The sequence below is a fragment of the Sorex araneus genome, chromosome 1, assembly GCF_027595985.1.
Source record: "Sorex araneus isolate mSorAra2 chromosome 1, mSorAra2.pri, whole genome shotgun sequence".
In the NCBI taxonomy this organism is placed as follows: Eukaryota; Metazoa; Chordata; class Mammalia; order Eulipotyphla; family Soricidae; genus Sorex; species Sorex araneus.
Window position 1 is genome coordinate 12,882,293 of NC_073302.1, and position 18,125 is coordinate 12,900,417.

At 38.8% G+C, this 18,125-nt stretch overlaps 1 protein-coding gene across 1 annotated transcript in view; it reads left to right on the plus strand.

The window, feature by feature from the left end:
• Positions 1–18,125, plus strand: part of LOC129403555 (complement C5-like) — a 49,657-nt gene that overhangs the window by 17,030 nt on the left and 14,502 nt on the right. The window contains exons 3-14 of the mRNA XM_055132350.1: positions 338–503; positions 3,892–3,962; positions 5,812–5,903; positions 7,342–7,424; positions 8,826–8,916; positions 9,855–9,969; positions 10,521–10,638; positions 11,518–11,633; positions 12,042–12,227; positions 14,096–14,299; positions 16,371–16,580; positions 16,684–16,833. Coding sequence (XP_054988325.1) covers positions 338–503; positions 3,892–3,962; positions 5,812–5,903; positions 7,342–7,424; positions 8,826–8,916; positions 9,855–9,969; positions 10,521–10,638; positions 11,518–11,633; positions 12,042–12,227; positions 14,096–14,299; positions 16,371–16,580; positions 16,684–16,833 — 1,602 coding nt within the window. The remainder of the gene's footprint in view (positions 1–337; positions 504–3,891; positions 3,963–5,811; positions 5,904–7,341; positions 7,425–8,825; positions 8,917–9,854; positions 9,970–10,520; positions 10,639–11,517; positions 11,634–12,041; positions 12,228–14,095; positions 14,300–16,370; positions 16,581–16,683; positions 16,834–18,125) is intronic.

Genomic DNA, 18,125 nt, shown 5'->3' on the forward strand with positions numbered 1-18,125 from the left:
GATTACAGAACTCAGGAGACCAAGTATGGGGAAGATTGGGTAGTTGTAATGATGGGATATTACTGGAAGTGACTTAAGGATATTAATAGTGGATCTGGAGCACTTTAGTAATGATGAGGTGTGGTAATAACTGTACATTAAAGCTATAAAAGTTAACACTAATATAAAGTTAAAATACGACCCTAGTACTCGGGTGGTGGGCATGGTGTAATAATGCTACAAATACAAAACAACTTTTTGGCATTCTAAAAAAAATATAATGAGAAAATATGTACTTAACTATGCAATATTTTGAAGAGGGCTGCATGCTCATTCTACATTCACTTTTTTTTAACAGGTAGACCTAATAGATTTGGCTGGAGAAGGAAATGCAGTTTCACATGTATATTTAGAAGTTGTGAGTGCTCATTTTTCAAAAACAACAGAAATTCCACTACGCTATGACAATGGATTCATCTTCATCCAGACTGACAAATCTATTTACTTTTCAAATGAAAAGTCAGGTATGAGAAGGGGTTCTTTTGTTATAGTTGAGGGAATGTGGGTTAAAATTAGCTAAAAAATAATTAGCTAATTTTTGTGCTGCCTGTGGTGCTCCACCTATACCTCATGAAAGAGTCAAAGGTCCTTCACCTTATGTTGCTTCTAGTTGGCCTCTTCCCTCTCCTCTCTCCCACTTGGCAACCTCAGTTCTGTGGTTAAAGTCCAAAGGTTTTTTAGTATTTACCATCTTTTCTCTTATTTTGTTTATGCCTAAGGCACATAGGAGTGAGATGATCTGGTATTTATTTATCTTCCCTCTGACTTATTTCTCTTAACGTGACACCCTCTAGCTTTATCCACACTGTAGCAAAAGGAAATATCTCATCTTCTCCTAGAGCTGAGAAGTATTTCTACTGTGTAGAAATTTCAGTTTATTGACCCGCTGCCACTGGACATTTGAGTTGTTTCTAAGTCTTAGCTATTGTAAATAGTGCTGCTTTGAACAAAGTTAATTCTTTTGTGTTTTTAGATAGATAGTCACGGAGTAGAATCACTGGGTCACATGAGAGTTCTATTTGTAATTTCTTGATGCATAAACTTATTTTTTTAATTTTTTTAATTTTATTGAATCACCGTGAGATAATTATAAGCTTTCATGTTTGGGTTACAATCACACAATGATCAAACACCCATCCCTCCACCAGTGCACATTCCCCACCACCAATATCCCGGGTATTCCCCCCCTATCCCACCCTCCCCCGCCTCCATGGCAGACAATATTCCCCATACTCTCTCTCTACTTTTGGGCATTATAGCTTGCAACACAGACACTGAGAGGTCATCATGTTTGGTCCATTATCTACTTTCGGCACACATCTCCCATCCCGACTGATTCCTCCAGCCATCATTTTCTTAGTGATCCCTTCTCTATTCCATTTGCCTTCTCCCCTCTGCTCATGAATGCCTGGACCCTGTTATAATGCTTTGGGGAGGGCAGTAATTTTGATAATGTTCCAAACCATGAATGTATGACATTTTCCCACTCCCATGTGTTCTCTTCTATTTCTTTTAATAGTGACTAAAATTGTTGATTTATGTCTGTCACTGTCTTTGATTTGAGAGGGGATGTGCTCCCATGCAATATTCAGAAGACCCAGGGCCTATTCCCAGCATACTCAGCCATCTGGGCTAGCAGTTCAGTACTAGGGCCTACCGATGTGGTGCTGGTAGGCACTCTGGTGCCCAAGAGTACCAGGAAACCCCCACAGAGCTTCGGGGTCTCCAAAGCCCCACTCAGTGGAATCATAGGAGTAACCTCTTTTAAGCTCTTCCTACATTACTTGAAGTTTTGAAACATTATTTAAATTTTTTAATAATTATTTCAAGTTCTCTGTTTGCATAGAGAAATGCTACGGATTTTTGTGTGGTTTTTTTTGTGCTATTTTGCTGTGTTAGTTTGTTGCTCCTGAAAGTTATCTTAGTGGAGAATTTATAGTTGAAGAGGGAGTTTTAATCCCTGGAAGAAAAATGGTGCGTGGAACACAGATCAATTAGGACAATGGGTTATTCTTTGTGTGAAAAAAAAAATAATGAAGTCAATTATTTACTCTAAACCACGCAGAAAGGTTAAAAATTGATGAACTAAGGAGTTAGGTAGCAAATTATATTTTTTAAAAAGAATGATAAAAATTATCAGTGCAAGATTTTTTTAAAGTCCTTTCTAATGATGATGCCGAGTCTTCTTTCAAAATGGTTTTTAAAAAGTGTTGGATTATGGAATGAAAAGTTAATACTAGTGCTGAATTTTAACTTGAAAGGGACTTTAAAATTCTGAATATTCTCTCTTACAAATGATATATCAATTTCATTTTTATTTTCCTTTGGGGCATGCTCACTGGTGATGGGGAAGCAAGAACATGAGACTCCGGCATGTACAGGATGTGCTCCAGCCCTTTGAGCTCTCTCCCAAGCCACTAAGTGTCATTTTCACGGGGGCAATTTTGAACCAAATTGCAAAATTCACTGAGCAGTGTCTGCCTCAATTTGTTTCTGCTGGAAATAATCTGTCTTTTTTTTTCCAGAAAATTCCCTCTTACCATTATCTCACAAGTAAAGCAGGTAACAGTTCATAGGGGTAGGAGGAATGAAGTGGTCTTTTATGTCTCGCCATCACCATCTGGTAATGGTAATGATGGTGATGTTTGGTGAGATAAGATGAACCTCACGGTTGGTGTTTTAGCAATGGGACAATATCTCTTCCAGGCTGTTGGGGTCTTCTCCTGGCCTCTGTTCAGCGTGCTCCCTCATCCAGCCAGGGATCATCACTCAGAGTCCTAAGGAGAGGGCCGAGCTTCCCTCCAGCTAAGGGAAGGGGTCCGAGGAAAAGAGCAAACCTTGCCACCGCCTCCTCCAAAGAAAAAAGGAAAAAGCCCATGAGCACAGTTGGGGGGTCCTTTAAAGCAGATCCACTTTATTGAGGGACATCAACCTTAATACAGGTTGAGGAGGGTCGTGGGAGAGTGCAAGTGGTCACGTACACAGGGTGATCAGAACAAACATGTTCTCTATAGATAGGACCACACCTGCACAGCACATTTGCCGGAAACATCCTGCCCCCAGATAACTTTGACCTGTGCTATGCATTGCAACAGGTTGCACTTCAAAGCAGAGCAAAAGGTTTTTCTCTCCCAACACATCTGCGCTGAGCCCAGGGATTAGTGTTGCCCTTCAAAGCAGACCAAAAAGGGCTTTTGTCCCAACACAGGCAATAACCCTACCTCATACACTTAGATACGTTTTTTGACGAGATCTGTTTTGAATGATGCCCTGTTCTAGAGCTGGCTTGAAAAATACAAAAGGTTGAGTAAAACAATTTGTGATAAAATGAATCGCATTTTAAGCAAAGGGAAATATTTAAGTTAGCCCATTTAAGACTTTTATCTGAAGATCATTTTAGTTTATTTAAGACTTTTATCTGAAAATAATTTAGTACTGTAGCACCGTAATCCCATTAATCAATTTGCTCAAGTGGGCACCAGTAACATCTCCATTGTGAGACTTGTTGTTACTGTTTTTGGCATATTGAATACGCCACGGGTAGCTTGCCAGGCTCTGCCATGCAGGCGGGATACTCTCGGTAGCTTGCTGGGCTCTCCAAGAGGGACGGAGGAATCGAACCCGGGTAGGCCGCGTGCAAGGCAAACGCCCTACCTGCTGTGCTATCGCTCCAGTCCAAAAAAAACAATAATATTAGTTCTACTTTAAGATAGTGTTTATATCTATCATTCAGACTAAAATTTTTATCATTTCTACTTTCTTAAAGTTTTATGGTCTTATCTTCTAAGTTATTAGTAATATCTGTCACTTAGAACTGAAAGCGCTTTAATAATAATGTCTTTTTTTTTATAGTAAAGGTTAGAGCTTATTCACTGGATGAAGACCTACAACCATCCCAAAGAGAAGTTACCTTAACTTTTATAGTGAGTATAGCACTAATTTCAATAAAAGTTTAATCTTGGTGTTTTTATTATATGAATATGGGGTTTTACTTATTTTAAATAAGTAAATGAGACATATGAGACATAAACTTATTTAATAATAAAGAATAGAAAAATTCTCTTAACATCTATTTTGAGTACAACCTGGTAGTTTCATCCAATGGTCAATTTGGTATACAAATGTCATTGGAAATATATTGTGACAGTCCATTAAAAGAACACGGTACAATGATTCCATCTTTAAAGTGGGTTTGTTGAACGTTGTATCCTCATGTTCCCTGAGTAGCACAGTCAGCTGTGGTGAGGGCTGTGAAGGATCCCTGTGGGTGTACCTGTAAGATGTCTGTGACATGCATTGTATCATCATGACAACCTTATAGGATCATTAAGATTATTATTTCTTTTTATAGAGGAAAGGGTTGAGGCTTAGAGAATTTAAATGATTGCCAAGATCAGACCGATAGAAATCAACTGATTTTATCATTTAATGCAACTACATAAAGGCAATAACAGGACCAAAAGCAGAGCAACCCTAAGAGGAGTTGCTTAGACAAAGCACTGTAGCACTGTTGTCCCATTGTTCATCGATTTGCTCGAGCGGGCACCAGTTACGTCTCCATTGTGAGACTTGTTGTTACTGCTTTTGGCATATCAAATATGCCACGGGGAGCTTGCCAGGTTCTGCCATGCAGGCGGGATATTCTCGGTAGCTTACCGGCTCTTCGAGAGGGGCAGAGGACTCAAACCCAGATTGGCCGCGTGCCAGGCAAATGGCCTACCCGCTGTGCTATTGCTCCAGTTCGCTTAGACAAAATGATAAGTAAATTACTCTGGAAGGTAGCACTAAAGGATGAAGTCAGTCCCTGATCTTGTTTCGATTTTTAAATCACCGAGAAGGATTTCTGTATAGAAGCAGAATTATGTCTCAATAGCTACAAAAGAAGCAGAAGACTGAGCCATGAAAAAGCAAAAATGTGCTGCTGACCATGACAGTGGCTTGGCCACAGCAGAGTGTCCCTGAAACGGTGTAGGGAGATGCAGTGACAACCGTAAAGTGTTACTTTACCGTGGGAGGACTGTGAGGGTGGGATGCTTGGACACTTTCAAATGAACCTGTCGTGAATGTGAATGGTCCCACACAGCCCATGAGCCCATTCTTGGAATCCCCGGTGGAGAAGAGATGTCGGAGAGGTCAGAGGTCATTGCCACAGCATGTCCTGATGCAGTTAGAATTGATTTTGAAGATAGGGAGCCAAGGAAATCTGTTGGGCATGGCATGAAAACTGTGCTTGAAGTTTACCCTAGAGGTCCCACTTAGAGAGAGAGAAGGTAGGGAGAGACCTACAGAATTTTATTTCATCTATCTTGAATATTTATTATTCTATTTATTCCTATTATAAATATAAGCCTCAGTTACAATTACTTTATCTTCTAATGTCAAACTGACCACTTGGCAGTCATGGCCTCAATTGTGGACAGTGTTGTATATGCTACTTTCTACACAGTTTCTTTAAATTTACAAATATTTATTCAAGGATAATTGATCGGAACTGGAGTAATAATACAGTGGGTAGGGCATTTGCCTTGCACTTGGTTGACCTGGGTTAAATCCCCAGCATCCCATATGGTCCCCCCAGCACCACCAGGAGTTAATTCCTGAGTGCAGAGCCAGGAGTAACCCCTGGGTATCACTGAATATGACCACAAAAAATAAAAAAGAGAGAGAGAGAGAGAGAAAGAATCATTTTTCATGCATTATATGTTTGACTTCAAATATTTTAGACTGTTTTTAAAAAGTCTAACTTGGGGTTTATTTTCTTTTTCTTCACAGGATCCAGGTGGGAAAGAAATGGACCTGGTAGGAACATATACAAATCCTGGAATTATCGCTTTCCCTGACTTCGAGATCCCATCTTTTCCTGAGTATTTTAAATGATTTGTTGTTAAAGTTGTTTTGCATAAGAGAATACCTGGTGTTGTGACAAAGACTGATGGGACCATTTACATATGACCCAAATGAGCTGATATAAAGATTGTTTAATTCTGAGTATTTTTTCTCAAGGCCCAGTGACTCTCCTTCCTCTTTGGAAAGGAAACATCTGCTGGGGTTCTTCCACGGTAAAGCAAAGGCCTCATAGAATAGCATCAGCTCAGTACCAAGCTAGTCTACTCTATAAAATTCAGCTGGACCTCTCACAGAAAATTCCGAGCAGTGGACACTGCCAGAGATAGCTGCTGTCCCCCAGATGCTGAGAGTTTAATAGAAGTGACACAAAATGCAAAAGCAGGGTATTCGCTAGTATGCATTGAATAGTACATAGAGACTTGTACTATTCAATGTACTATACAACCAATCAAAAACTCATTTGGTCATTTTAATAGTTTCACATGAATGGGGTTGGAGCGATAGCACCGTGGGTAGGGTGTCTGCCTTGCAGCCTCCGACACAGGTTCAATTCCCAGAATCCCATATGGTACCCCAAGCTCTGCCAGGAGTAATTCCTGAGTGCATGAGCCAGGAGTAACTCCTGTGCATCGCTGGGTATGACCCCAAAAGCAAAAAAAAAAAAAAAAAAAAGTTTCACATGAGAAAATGGTCCTAGAAACAAGGTTTATATTTTCTGGCATACTGCATAGTATATGATGTCTAGTATGTGGTTAAGCTTCAAGAGTGATTGAGCGATCAATGCTTTTAAATTTAAATAGTCTCAAGAAAATTTTAAATGGTCTCTAGCTAAAAATATATACTGTGATACCCTAGAGAATGAATAAGTAGAATGAAAAGTTTTCCATATGTGAAACTCTTCTTTAAATGCATATTATATATATTAAATACATGTTATATATGCATAAATACTATACATTAACATATAAATATATACACATGTTTTCTTAATACATATAAAATATTATATATTAAAGCACATGTTTCATATATGCATAATATATAAATATATAATATGCTTAAGTGCACATTGTATATCATGAGCATTTATAGTTATAGTCTTAAAACATCTTAAGGACATGGTATATCAAGTCACTTATAAATCTGACACTGAGGTCAGCATCCACTAGCATTGAGTTGTAGTCAAGGGGACTTTAGAACCAGAATGATCACTAAAATCCCAACTCCACCTGTGTACCCCGGGCTAGTTACTTTTCCTCTCTGGGCCTCATCTTTCTGATGATAAAGTGGAGAAAATAAGATCATGATTCCATGGAGTTTTTGTGATAATTTCATGAATTCACATATAACGCACTAAGAGCAGTGCTTGACTTTTACTACAAACTCATCTGAGTGCTAGATATAATTATTGGGTAAATTAAAGATGCCTAATTTTTGAATGTTCTGTTTTTACAGTTATGGTTTATGGACAGTTAAAGCTAAATATAAAGAGGACTTCACAACAACAGCAACTGCATTTTTTGAGTTGAAAATACATGGTAATAGCTCATAAATGACTAGTATTTCCAGTGCCTATTTTAAGGAATGGTTTCCTACAATTTCCAGACTAAGTACTGATCAAAGGATGAAGGAGGGGACTGATGACAGACGCACAGAGGTGGACTGGGAGACAGTAGACCAAGGACCTGGGCTCTGGCGCTGACTCATTCAATTTAGTCACATGCCTCTAGGGTTTGCTTCCCCTCATGGTTCTGCAGTGGGTCAAACCCCATTAGTGTGCAGGATTAGATCATGTCCCATAAAGATCCATGCTTGTTCTTGTCTCCGAGGATCATCTATTTTAATGCCCTTCATCTAAAGTCAAGGTCAGGTAAAGAGGATCAAGTCAAGAGCAATTTGTCCAGCCTGAGAGTGAAAATGCACCCCTAAGCCCTAGTTAGTGCTCATTCCCATCAGCCCAGTGATGTGTTTAGCAAATTATAGTATTGCTTATTTTTAAAATAATATTAATTGAACTAATAATTAGCTACTTCCATTTTATTTTGTACTAGCTTATGAAGCGATTGATTTTAGTACTCTTACATAAATTTATTCTTAAGCTGTTTTACCATAGTTTCTGCCCACCAGCTTGATCAGAGACTGAGTTATCTCTAAATTCCAAGAGAAAAAGAATTGCATATTAAAATTGGAAATGTTTCACATATTTACGTAATGCAACCAAATACCTTCCTAAGTGATTAAGCTGAGTTATTTATTAACTTTGAGTTACTTATTAACTCTCTTGAACTCAGTTCTCTTCATAGAATCCTGGCTTTGCCTTTTTCCTACTACATTGGAGGACATTTTTCTCTGATACAGAGATAAATAATCAGCACAGAGAGACACTTGCTTTACCTGTCACCCCCTGACCTGGTCATCCTGGAGCCTAGATCCCTTCTCTCTCTTTGTTCTAGTTCTCTCTCTCTCTTTCTTTCTCTCTCTCTCTTTCTCTCTCACAAAGCTATTTTCTGGATGTTATAACAAGATATCTTTCCTCCATAGTAAGCTTGAGATTAATTATCACATTTTGGGCACTAAATGGTATTGTTAAATACCAGATACACTAAAGAAGCAAATTATTTCCAATTTAACAAACATCTACCAAACACTATATGAAAGTTACTGGGGAGACCAGTTTACTCAAAGAAGCAAGATTAGCTCTTGTCTTCATGGATCTCATATTTAGATGGTAGCATATGTACAATTAGGACAGGACATGGGAGGAAAAGGTATAATTCATCCTAAATCAGAGGTAAAGAGACTCCCAGGAGTGTGACTATTCAGAATGAGAAGGATATCCATGTTTTTGATGTTCATCTGTTCCTTTGTACTAAAAGATTTCTACTTGATCAACAGCAAGTGTTTAGATTTTCTGCTTATATATATATTTTTTACTTCAGGGAAACCACAATTCTATGTCATCATAGAACCAGAAAACAGTATTATTAGCCATAAAAATGTTGAGAACTTCAAGATTACTATAAAAGCTAGGTAAGAAAGCTATAATTATTAGACTCATTTATTGAATACAAATGTATAATTTTAGAACTTAATATGATTAATGTTAGTGCTAGCCTAGGTACTATGTTGAAAAGACTACATATGTATTAAAAACTACTATAATTAAAAATAACTGACATAATTGCTGGAATCTGTTCAATATTTGTCTAAAGGCTATCTGTCAACTGGATTCTTGCCATTGTTCTATAATCTTATGAGAAAGAATCCTAGAGATTGAATATAATTATTAAATTGAATACTACCATTTAAATAACTATTAAAGTGATGAAACTACTCAGCTAAGAAAAATTTAAAATATTGTATCAAAATTTTTGGTTGTTTTTATTTACCAAAGTAAATAATTATTGGTTGTACCCCTTAGTATTCAAATCCATTCTAGAGTAAACAGACTCAGAATCCATACTTATCAGGTTCAAAATAGGAACAGTGGCTTCCTATTTTATATTTCAATAAGGAAATTTCTTATTTTCTTCTGACTCTAAACGTAGATATGGGCTAATTTATAAACAACTTTCCTTCACTACACGTGAGTAGTGTAATATTGTATGTAATATTGCCCCTTTCTCCCCAGGGAGTGGAATCCTAATTGCCACATTATGCTACAGTAATCAATGAAGTATAGCCTCTTACACACAGATCCTAAGCTCAGTTCTACACTAAGTCAGTATGAACTTAAGAACTGGGAAACTGAGCAATCTCTTTTTATCATTCTAGTACTCAATTTCCTCATTTGTCAGGAAGATAAAAGTATCTACTGTAGCTCAGCACCCATAGGATATATAAATGAAATGTATTACTTCATATGAATACAATTTCCAGGACATAAAGCAAATTTAATGTGGTTACATTTGATCTTATTACTATAATTGCCTTGTCTAAAAGAAGTTATTCATATTTTCTTTTGACAGATTTTCTTATAGTAGGAATTTACCTGAAGCTAAAGTTTTTGTCCTCTTTAATATAAAAGAAGATTTATACGATGGTGGACATAAAAATATATTTGCAGGAATAGAGTCTACAAATGTAAGAATTTTTTAAGCAACTTTTATAGTAATGTAGAATTGGAAGAAATTCACTAGGGTATTGAAATAAAAGTGGACTTTCTCTTCCAAGAATTTATATAACTAAACCAAACTAATAATAATTTATATTTGGATAAATTCCACTGAATTCCCAAAACCTTCTTTCTAAGGAATTTAGTCTCTATGGACACAAAAGCCTGTACTTTACATTAGATTCCATCAGAATCAATGGTACCCAGATTACAGCCTCACAATCTAAAAAGAATAAGACATGGCTTTACATCAGATATTTTTCAGTGCCATTCGAGATCTTCCTTCATGGTTCTGTAATATGTCCTATTATTTATTCTTAAAAGGACTGACCTAAATATTGATCAATGGGTAGAGATCTCACAGGCATGAATTTAGGTTTTCTTGTCTCTAGCTGTAATTACAATGCCATTGGCAAGTGAAGATTTTGCAAACTGATGAAAGTAGAGTGTGTTGTCTCTTCTCTGTGAGTTCTTCTATAAAATTACAGCTTCAACATTTTTTCCTCTTTTTGAAAAACAGCTGGTTGATGGTGTTGCACAAATCAATTTTAATGCTTCAAAGGAAATTAAACGATTAAATAAAAGCCTAGAAGATTTAAATAACAAGTTCCTTAATATTTTTGTGGATGTAGAAGCAAGTGAGTATCTAAAATAATATACAAATCTGTTTCTCACAGTTTTCTTCTTCCCTTTCTATTGTTCTTATTATTGTAATGACTGGGGTCAAAGGTGCTTGGTCATGATGGTCACACAATTGGCCTGGGTTCTAGCTGTGGGACACACATGTTATGAATGGTGTGGTGCTTGTGCATATTCTTTTAGTCCTCCTCTGGACTCTCTCACACTTCTGATTTCATGTTTGAATTTCGCTCAGTAATTTACATGAATTCGATGTTGGACAAGTATAGCTGCTCCATCAAAATACTGTCCATGTGCTTCATACACATGGGATGCTCATGAAAAACATCTTCCTATAATGATGACCCCAAATCATAGATGGAGAGAATAACCTTTTATGTGATTAGAAAGAAGAAATAAGGCTGATACCAGGAAATTACATTTGCAACAAAATCATCATAAAATTATTTCAATCATGAGAGCATCAGTGAGGAATTTGAGTGTTTGCTTATACATCATTAAAGCAATACCATGTCCTCTAGCACCCAACTGAGCATGTGAACAGTGGCCTTGAAATGAAAACCAGCTATATATATATGGGAGTATCTCTTCCAATAAGATTACTGGTTTCTTGAGGACATGAGACTCTTTCCAATACCTGAAGAGCAAATGGGATGGGATCTGAGAAATGATCTGTATCAGGACATGCAGTGTTTTCCAGGATGACCACAGAAATCAACCGATCTTAGGATCATATTTTTGTGCTAAATGATCAGGGTATATATGGTGTATTTATTCTTATACAAATAAAGAGAGGAACAGAGTGGGTACCCATGTAGACAGATGTGATGCATAGCACTTGCCAGATTCTCAGAGTGATACTCCTATTATTCCATTAGGTATATTTGTCCATGAGGATAAAGAAGCAGTTGTCAAATTTGTCCTTTTTCCCTACACACTGGATTTAGTTGATACTTCTCTTTTCCTGAAGCCTGGACTTCCATTTCTCATCAAGGTGAGATGACTAGAAAATCTGACAGGGGTCATGCTAGGTCTGTGAAGGGAAGATGATCTCTGGGAGGTTTTGTTGCTACGTAAACTGCAGTGAAGATACTTCAATGGAGAAAAGACTGAGTGGGTGAGGAGTAGGACAAGGCAATAAAAATTTTCCCAGCCCACAACAAATACTTAGTTGACAATTCTGTTACCACACACTGAATTGAATGCAATTAATACAGATGTCTGAAGTTCTTAGATCGGAACATTGGTAGAACTGCACTTGATCACTAAATTCTAATGTTTGTGCTTGGGAGTAAAGTTTTAGGAATTTTTGCAAAGGAGTCCATCTTTACTATTGTTTATTTTACTATGCTTTTATAGTTAACAGTGTTAACTAGCTGTTGAAATGGATTTGGTCCCATAGGTACAGGTGAAGGATACTGATGGTCATTTGGTAAGAGGAATTCCAGTAACGATGGAAGCAAAAACAACTTATAAGACAGATAACTTGAAGACAGATCTGGATATAAAACAAAGCACAACAAATTATGATGGAGTAGCCTCATTTGTGATTTATACTTCCTCTGATGTGGCAAAACTGGATTTTCATGTGAGCAGAATTCTTACGTGCTACATTTTAAATATTTCTTCAGTCTGGTTGCAAGTAAATGCACAGGGAAAATGTGAACATTTTATATATATAAGCCTTGTAAACTTCTCAGATATATTTAATTTGTGACTACAGGAAATAGGATTTAATGTGTTGAATATTTCATGAAGGGCATGAGTTTGTTCATTTTATATTGAAAAAATTATTTTTGCTTCTTTGGCAAAACATAGTATTCAAAATGACATATTTAGAATGTGAACTTCCAATGGAATACAGGAAAAAGAAAGCCATCTGCATCATTTCTTGTTCACATCCTCTCTATCAATTCACATGTGACCTCTTCTTTAAAAAAAAGTATCTACATTCTATACTGCCTCCTCCCACATATCTTTAAATTACCAAGATTTGAATTATACCCCTGCTATACCACTGGAAATCCTTCCCCAAATTTACCTGTTAGCTGCTTTGATAAACTCACTTGACATTTTCTATCTTTTTCTTTCCAGTCTTCTCCAAGACATTTGGCTTGTGAACTATTGTCTTTTTTAGTTTTGGAAATATATATACATTTTAGCAATCAATATTTCATGGCCCCCTGATAGGTGTCAGGAATGAAGGTAGTTTCCAGAAACCCAAAGGCTAATAGGATGGACTTGTGAGAAATCTGAGCACACTTGAAATCCATAAAACTTCCATGGAGTAAGAGAAAGTCTCCCGTTAACAGAGGGGACTTGGGAAAGTATCCTTAGAAGACATGTGTTAAAAGATAATCCTGATGGGACTACTCAGCCCCCCGTGACTCAGCGACAGAACATGCCTTGCCCATATGAGATCTGAGTTGGGTCCCCAACACTGCAAAGGGGAATAAGAAGACCCACGAAAAATAGGACTCCCTTCAGAACAGGGAGAGTTCAAGGTTGACTTTCAAAGACTTGCAGCAGTTGATTAAAGGACATTGGTTTTATTTTATTGATTCTGGGGCCGCACTGGGCAATGCTTAGAGGTCATTCCTGGCTCTGCACTCAAGAATCACTCCTGGTGGTGCCCAGGGCACCATATGGGATGCCAGGGTTTAAATCTGGGTCACCTGCATGCAAGGCAAGTGCCTTACAAACTGTACTATTTATTGCTCCAGCCCTAAAAATACATTTAGAAGCTTAGAACCACAACATGTTGCTGAAAGTGAGGTACCATGGAGTTCGGGAAGGGGGGAGGGCAAGAACAGGGCTAGTTGAGAGCAGAGATGTCTCTGAGAAAGAGCATTTCAATTCTCTAGCCACAATGTGGAGAGTGAAGCACAGGGTAACTGTGGACAGTTTGCTTGAACAATCTCCTGAGAAGAGATCTAGATTTGAGGTTGCAGGAGGTAATTAGTTTTGCATAAAATTGCGGGGGTCCATATAAGAAAAACTTTCCATAGTCATTTGATAGTATAGATTACCATGATGTTTAAGCAATGAAGACTAATTTTCTTTTGAGGGGGGAGGGTTGGTTTTAGGGCCATACCAGAGATGCTTAAAGCTATTCCTGGCTCCGCACTCAGGAATGACTCCTGTTGGTATTTGGGAGGAGGGGTGGGGGAGTACATGGGATGCCATGGATTGAACTATGTACAAGGCAAGCACCCTCCCTGCTATACTCTCTCCAGTCCCCTAATTTGACTTTTTATATGATGTTGGGAAGTCCAAGATGTAAAAGTATATGGACATGTTCATAACTGTCAATCACTTAGAACCATGGTGGGCTCTCATAAAAGCTAGGAAAGTGTTATGAATCATGACCAGCACCACCACTACACACACACCATAGCCATCACTGATGCAAATTGGTGTGTCAGCACTTCACAATTTTGTCACTATCTTCTGTAGGTGAAAACAGATGACCCAGACCTTCCGGCAGAATATCAGGCCAGCAATGACTATCAAGCAGTGCCCTACTCATCCCAGAGCCAAAGTTTCCTTTCCCTCAGCTGGCCAGAAAATTACAAGGATTTGGTTGTGGGAGAGCACCTGGACATCTCTGTCACTCCTAAAAGTCCTTATGTTGACAAGATTACACACTACAATTACTTGGTAAGTTCATCATCATCATCATCATCATCATCATCATCATCATCATCATCATCATACTGTTGATCGTCGAATTTCTCGAGCGGTCTCAGTAACGTCTCCATTTGTCCTAGCCCTGAGAGTTTAGCAGCCTCTCTTTACTCATCCTTTCCAATGGTGCCACATTGGAGGCTCATTCAGGGTCAGGGGAATGAGACCCAGCATTGTTACTGGTTTTGGCATATGAATACGCCACGGGGAGTTTGCGAGGCTCTCCCATGTGGGCAGGAAACTCTCGGTAGCTTGCCACGTTCTCCTAGAGGGAGAGCTAGGCTACAAGATACTAGGCTTCCAGGAGCTTGATTTTATAGTCAGGCTCGGGGGCAAGAGACTCTCTGTCAGTAAGTTCAATAAATAAATATATAACTTGCATCTAGCCCCCTACTTGAGACATTATTTCTTGCCCCCAGAACTTGAAATGATTCTTTACCTAAGTCTAAGCAACACCTAAGTGATGTTTACTAAATAAATAAATGTGTTTAAAAGTTAAAAAGAAATACACACTCACAAACATCTTTCTAAAAGATCCTCAGAACACCTTTTAGTTTGTGGGGGAGAGGTTTTATTTTGGTTTGTTTTTGTTCTTGTTCTTGTTCTTGTTTGGGGCCCACACCTGGTGATGCTCAGGGCTTACTCCTGATGTGTACTGAGGAATTACTTCTGGCTGTGGTCAGGGGACAATATGGGGTGCCAGAACTTGAACCCAGGTCAGCCATGGTACAAAGCAAGCACACTACCCACTGTGCTTTCTCTCTGGCCCTCATAAAACTTTTAAAATGTATTTATCTATATTAAAGTTTAGATAATATGTTTGTAAAGGTGTTCAAGTTTATGGTTTTATGTACAAAGTTACTGTACCCCCCTCTACCAAAGTGACCAGGACTCTCCGCCATTGCCCCTATGTCTCCTCCAGTCCATCTCCATATCCCTTTCCACTCCCTTCCACTGCTTGGCAATGTGTTTGGAATTAAAGTCCAAGGGTGCTATTGTTGTCTACTCCCTTTTCTTGTTTCTCTATAGCCCACCAGTGAGTGAGATCATCTGATATTTCCTCAGACAATTTTGCTTAATGTGGTAGGCTCACATCACATTCATGTTTCAGCAAGCTATAAGATGTCATCTTTTCTTTTATAACTGCATCTCATATTTAGATGGTAGCATATCATCATGGAGTCAACCTCCTGGTACTTATTTCTACAGTTCTTGGGTGTTAGTCTCCCACTCTGTTATTCTATATACCATAGATGAGTGCCATCTTTCTATGTCTGTCTCTCTCTTTCTGACTCATTTCACTCAGCATGAAACTTTTCATGCCCATCCACTTAACTACAAAATTCTTGACCTCCTTTTTTCTAACAGCTGCATAGTATTCCATTGTATAGATGTACCAAAGTTTCCTCAACCAGTCATCCGTTCTGGGGCATTCGGGTTTTTTCCAGATTCTGGCTATTGTAAACAGTGCTGCGATGAACATACATGTGCAGATGTTGTTTCGATTGTACTTTTTTGCCTCTCTGGGATATATTCCCAGCAGTGGTATTGCTGGGTCAAATGGGAATTCAATATCTAATTTTTTGAGAGTTGTCCAAATTGTTTTCCAGAAGGGCTGAACCAGTCGGCATTCCCACCAGCAGTGAAGAAGGGTCCCTTTCTCCCCACATCCTCTCCAACAGCGGTTGCTAGAAAGAAATTCTTAAAAGTAAACAATACTAAATTATCTTTCTTTCAGTGATTGATAATATCTTATGGACTAAGCCATTTGTTCAAATGAAGGAGAATCTTACTGGTTCTGACAAAGGCATCTTTTAGGTTATGAATGTTTTGTATTGATGAACCTCAATCTCTGTAATTACCTAATGGAGCTAATAAAATGTTAGTTAATATGATCATAATTAGTTAATTTGTTCATATATGTATGTCTAATGCAGGTGAGGTACTTGATGGACACTAATTCACTATCTTTTTTATCACTGGCTCAATTACTGATCCCCTTTGCAGTCCACACTGATGTTTATTTCTTTCTGTGTACTTTTAGATTTCATCTAAGGGCAAAATTGTCCACTTTGGAGCAGAGAAGAAACTCCCAGGTTCATCCTCCCAACTTTTGAACCTTCCCCTGACTCAGCACATGGCTCCTACAGCCTGTCTCCTGGTCTATTACTTTGTCACAGGAGATCAGACGACAGAATTAGTGTCTGACTCAGTCTGCCTAAAGATTCAAGAAAAGTGTGGCAATCAGCTCCGGGTAAGCCACAAATAGACTTGCCAGCCTGAATTCCTCTTCTTTGCTCTAACACTTAGACTGTTTAACCTAACGCTAAAATTCTTTCTTTTTCAAATAATTTTAGATACATCTGTCTCCAAATAACGGTGCACGTCCCAGAGGCAAAGGTATTTCTCTTACTTTGGAAACTCAGTCAGAAGCCTGGGTAGCGTTATCCTCAGTGGATGTTGCTGCATATCACTTCCAACAAAGAAGCACAAATCCCATGGAAAAAGTTAAGTAAAGAAAATGTTTTGATTACTGTCACTTGATCCTGGACTTAGTGACCATCATCCTTCTTTCAGGGGTCATTGGTTGCTCACGGGAGAAAACTACAGGAAATATGCCATTACACACCAAAGTTTGTCTTATCAGTTAGAGTTAAGGATCATATTACCAACAGCCAACGTTTCCTAAACTTACTATTTCCTAAATATCTTTATAAAGTATATATATCTTCTTACTTGTTGGTTTGTTTCTGGGGCCATACTGGCCACACTTATCCTGATCAAGGGTCACTCCAGGTGGTGCCTCGGAGATCATGCATTGCCACACTGAGTCGGGCCAAACTCAATCTCTTTACGTACAGCATGTTCTCCAGTCCTTTCGGCTTACTCTCTGGTCTGGCATCTATAATCTTACTAAACATTCACAACAATCCCTTCAAAGGGATAACACTATACAAATATATTGAACTGGGGGCCAGACAGTAGCTCCAAGGTCTATCACTCAAGTTTTACATGAAGGAACCCTAGATTCCGTTCCCTGGCACTTCATGGTCCTTTGAGCACTGCCGTGTCTTCCCCAACCCCCTCAACCAACCCCCAAGCACTGGGCTGGTAACAGCCCCTGACTACCACTGACGGAGGGAAGGGGGGGTCCCAAAACAAAAGAGAGTTTTCTTTTTTGTGTGATCCTTTTTCTGTATTTCTTTATTATTATTATTATTATTATTATTATTATTATTATTATTATTTTGGTGTGAGGAACACACCCAGTGATAATCTGAGCTTACTCCTGGCTCAGTGTTTAGGGATCACTCCTGGATGTGCTCAGGGGACCATGCAAAGTGTGAAGCTTTGAACTCTTCCTTTCCCCTCCCCTTCCCTCCCTTAACTCCTCTTCTCTTCCCTTCCCTCCCCTTCCCTCCTTTAACTCCTCTTCCCTTCCCTTCCCTCCCCTTCCCTTCCCTCCCCTTCCCTCCCTTAACTCCTCTTCCCTTCCCTTCCCTCCCCTTCCCTTCCCTCCCCTTCCCTCCCTCCCCCCCTTCTCTCTCCTCCTTTCTCCTTCCCTTCCCTCACCTCCCTTCTCCTTTCCTCCCCTCTCCTCTCTTTTCCCTCCTCTTCCCTCCCCTCCCCTTCTCTTCTCTCCCCTTGCCTCCCCTTCCCTCCCCTTGCCTTGCCTTCCCTCTTTTTTTATTTTTATTTTTTTGAGGCATTCATCTGGGCTTGTAGGTTTCTCCTGGTGGCATTTGGTGGTTACTCCCATTAGTGGTTGAAAGGCCTTGTAACACTGCTGATTAAAACT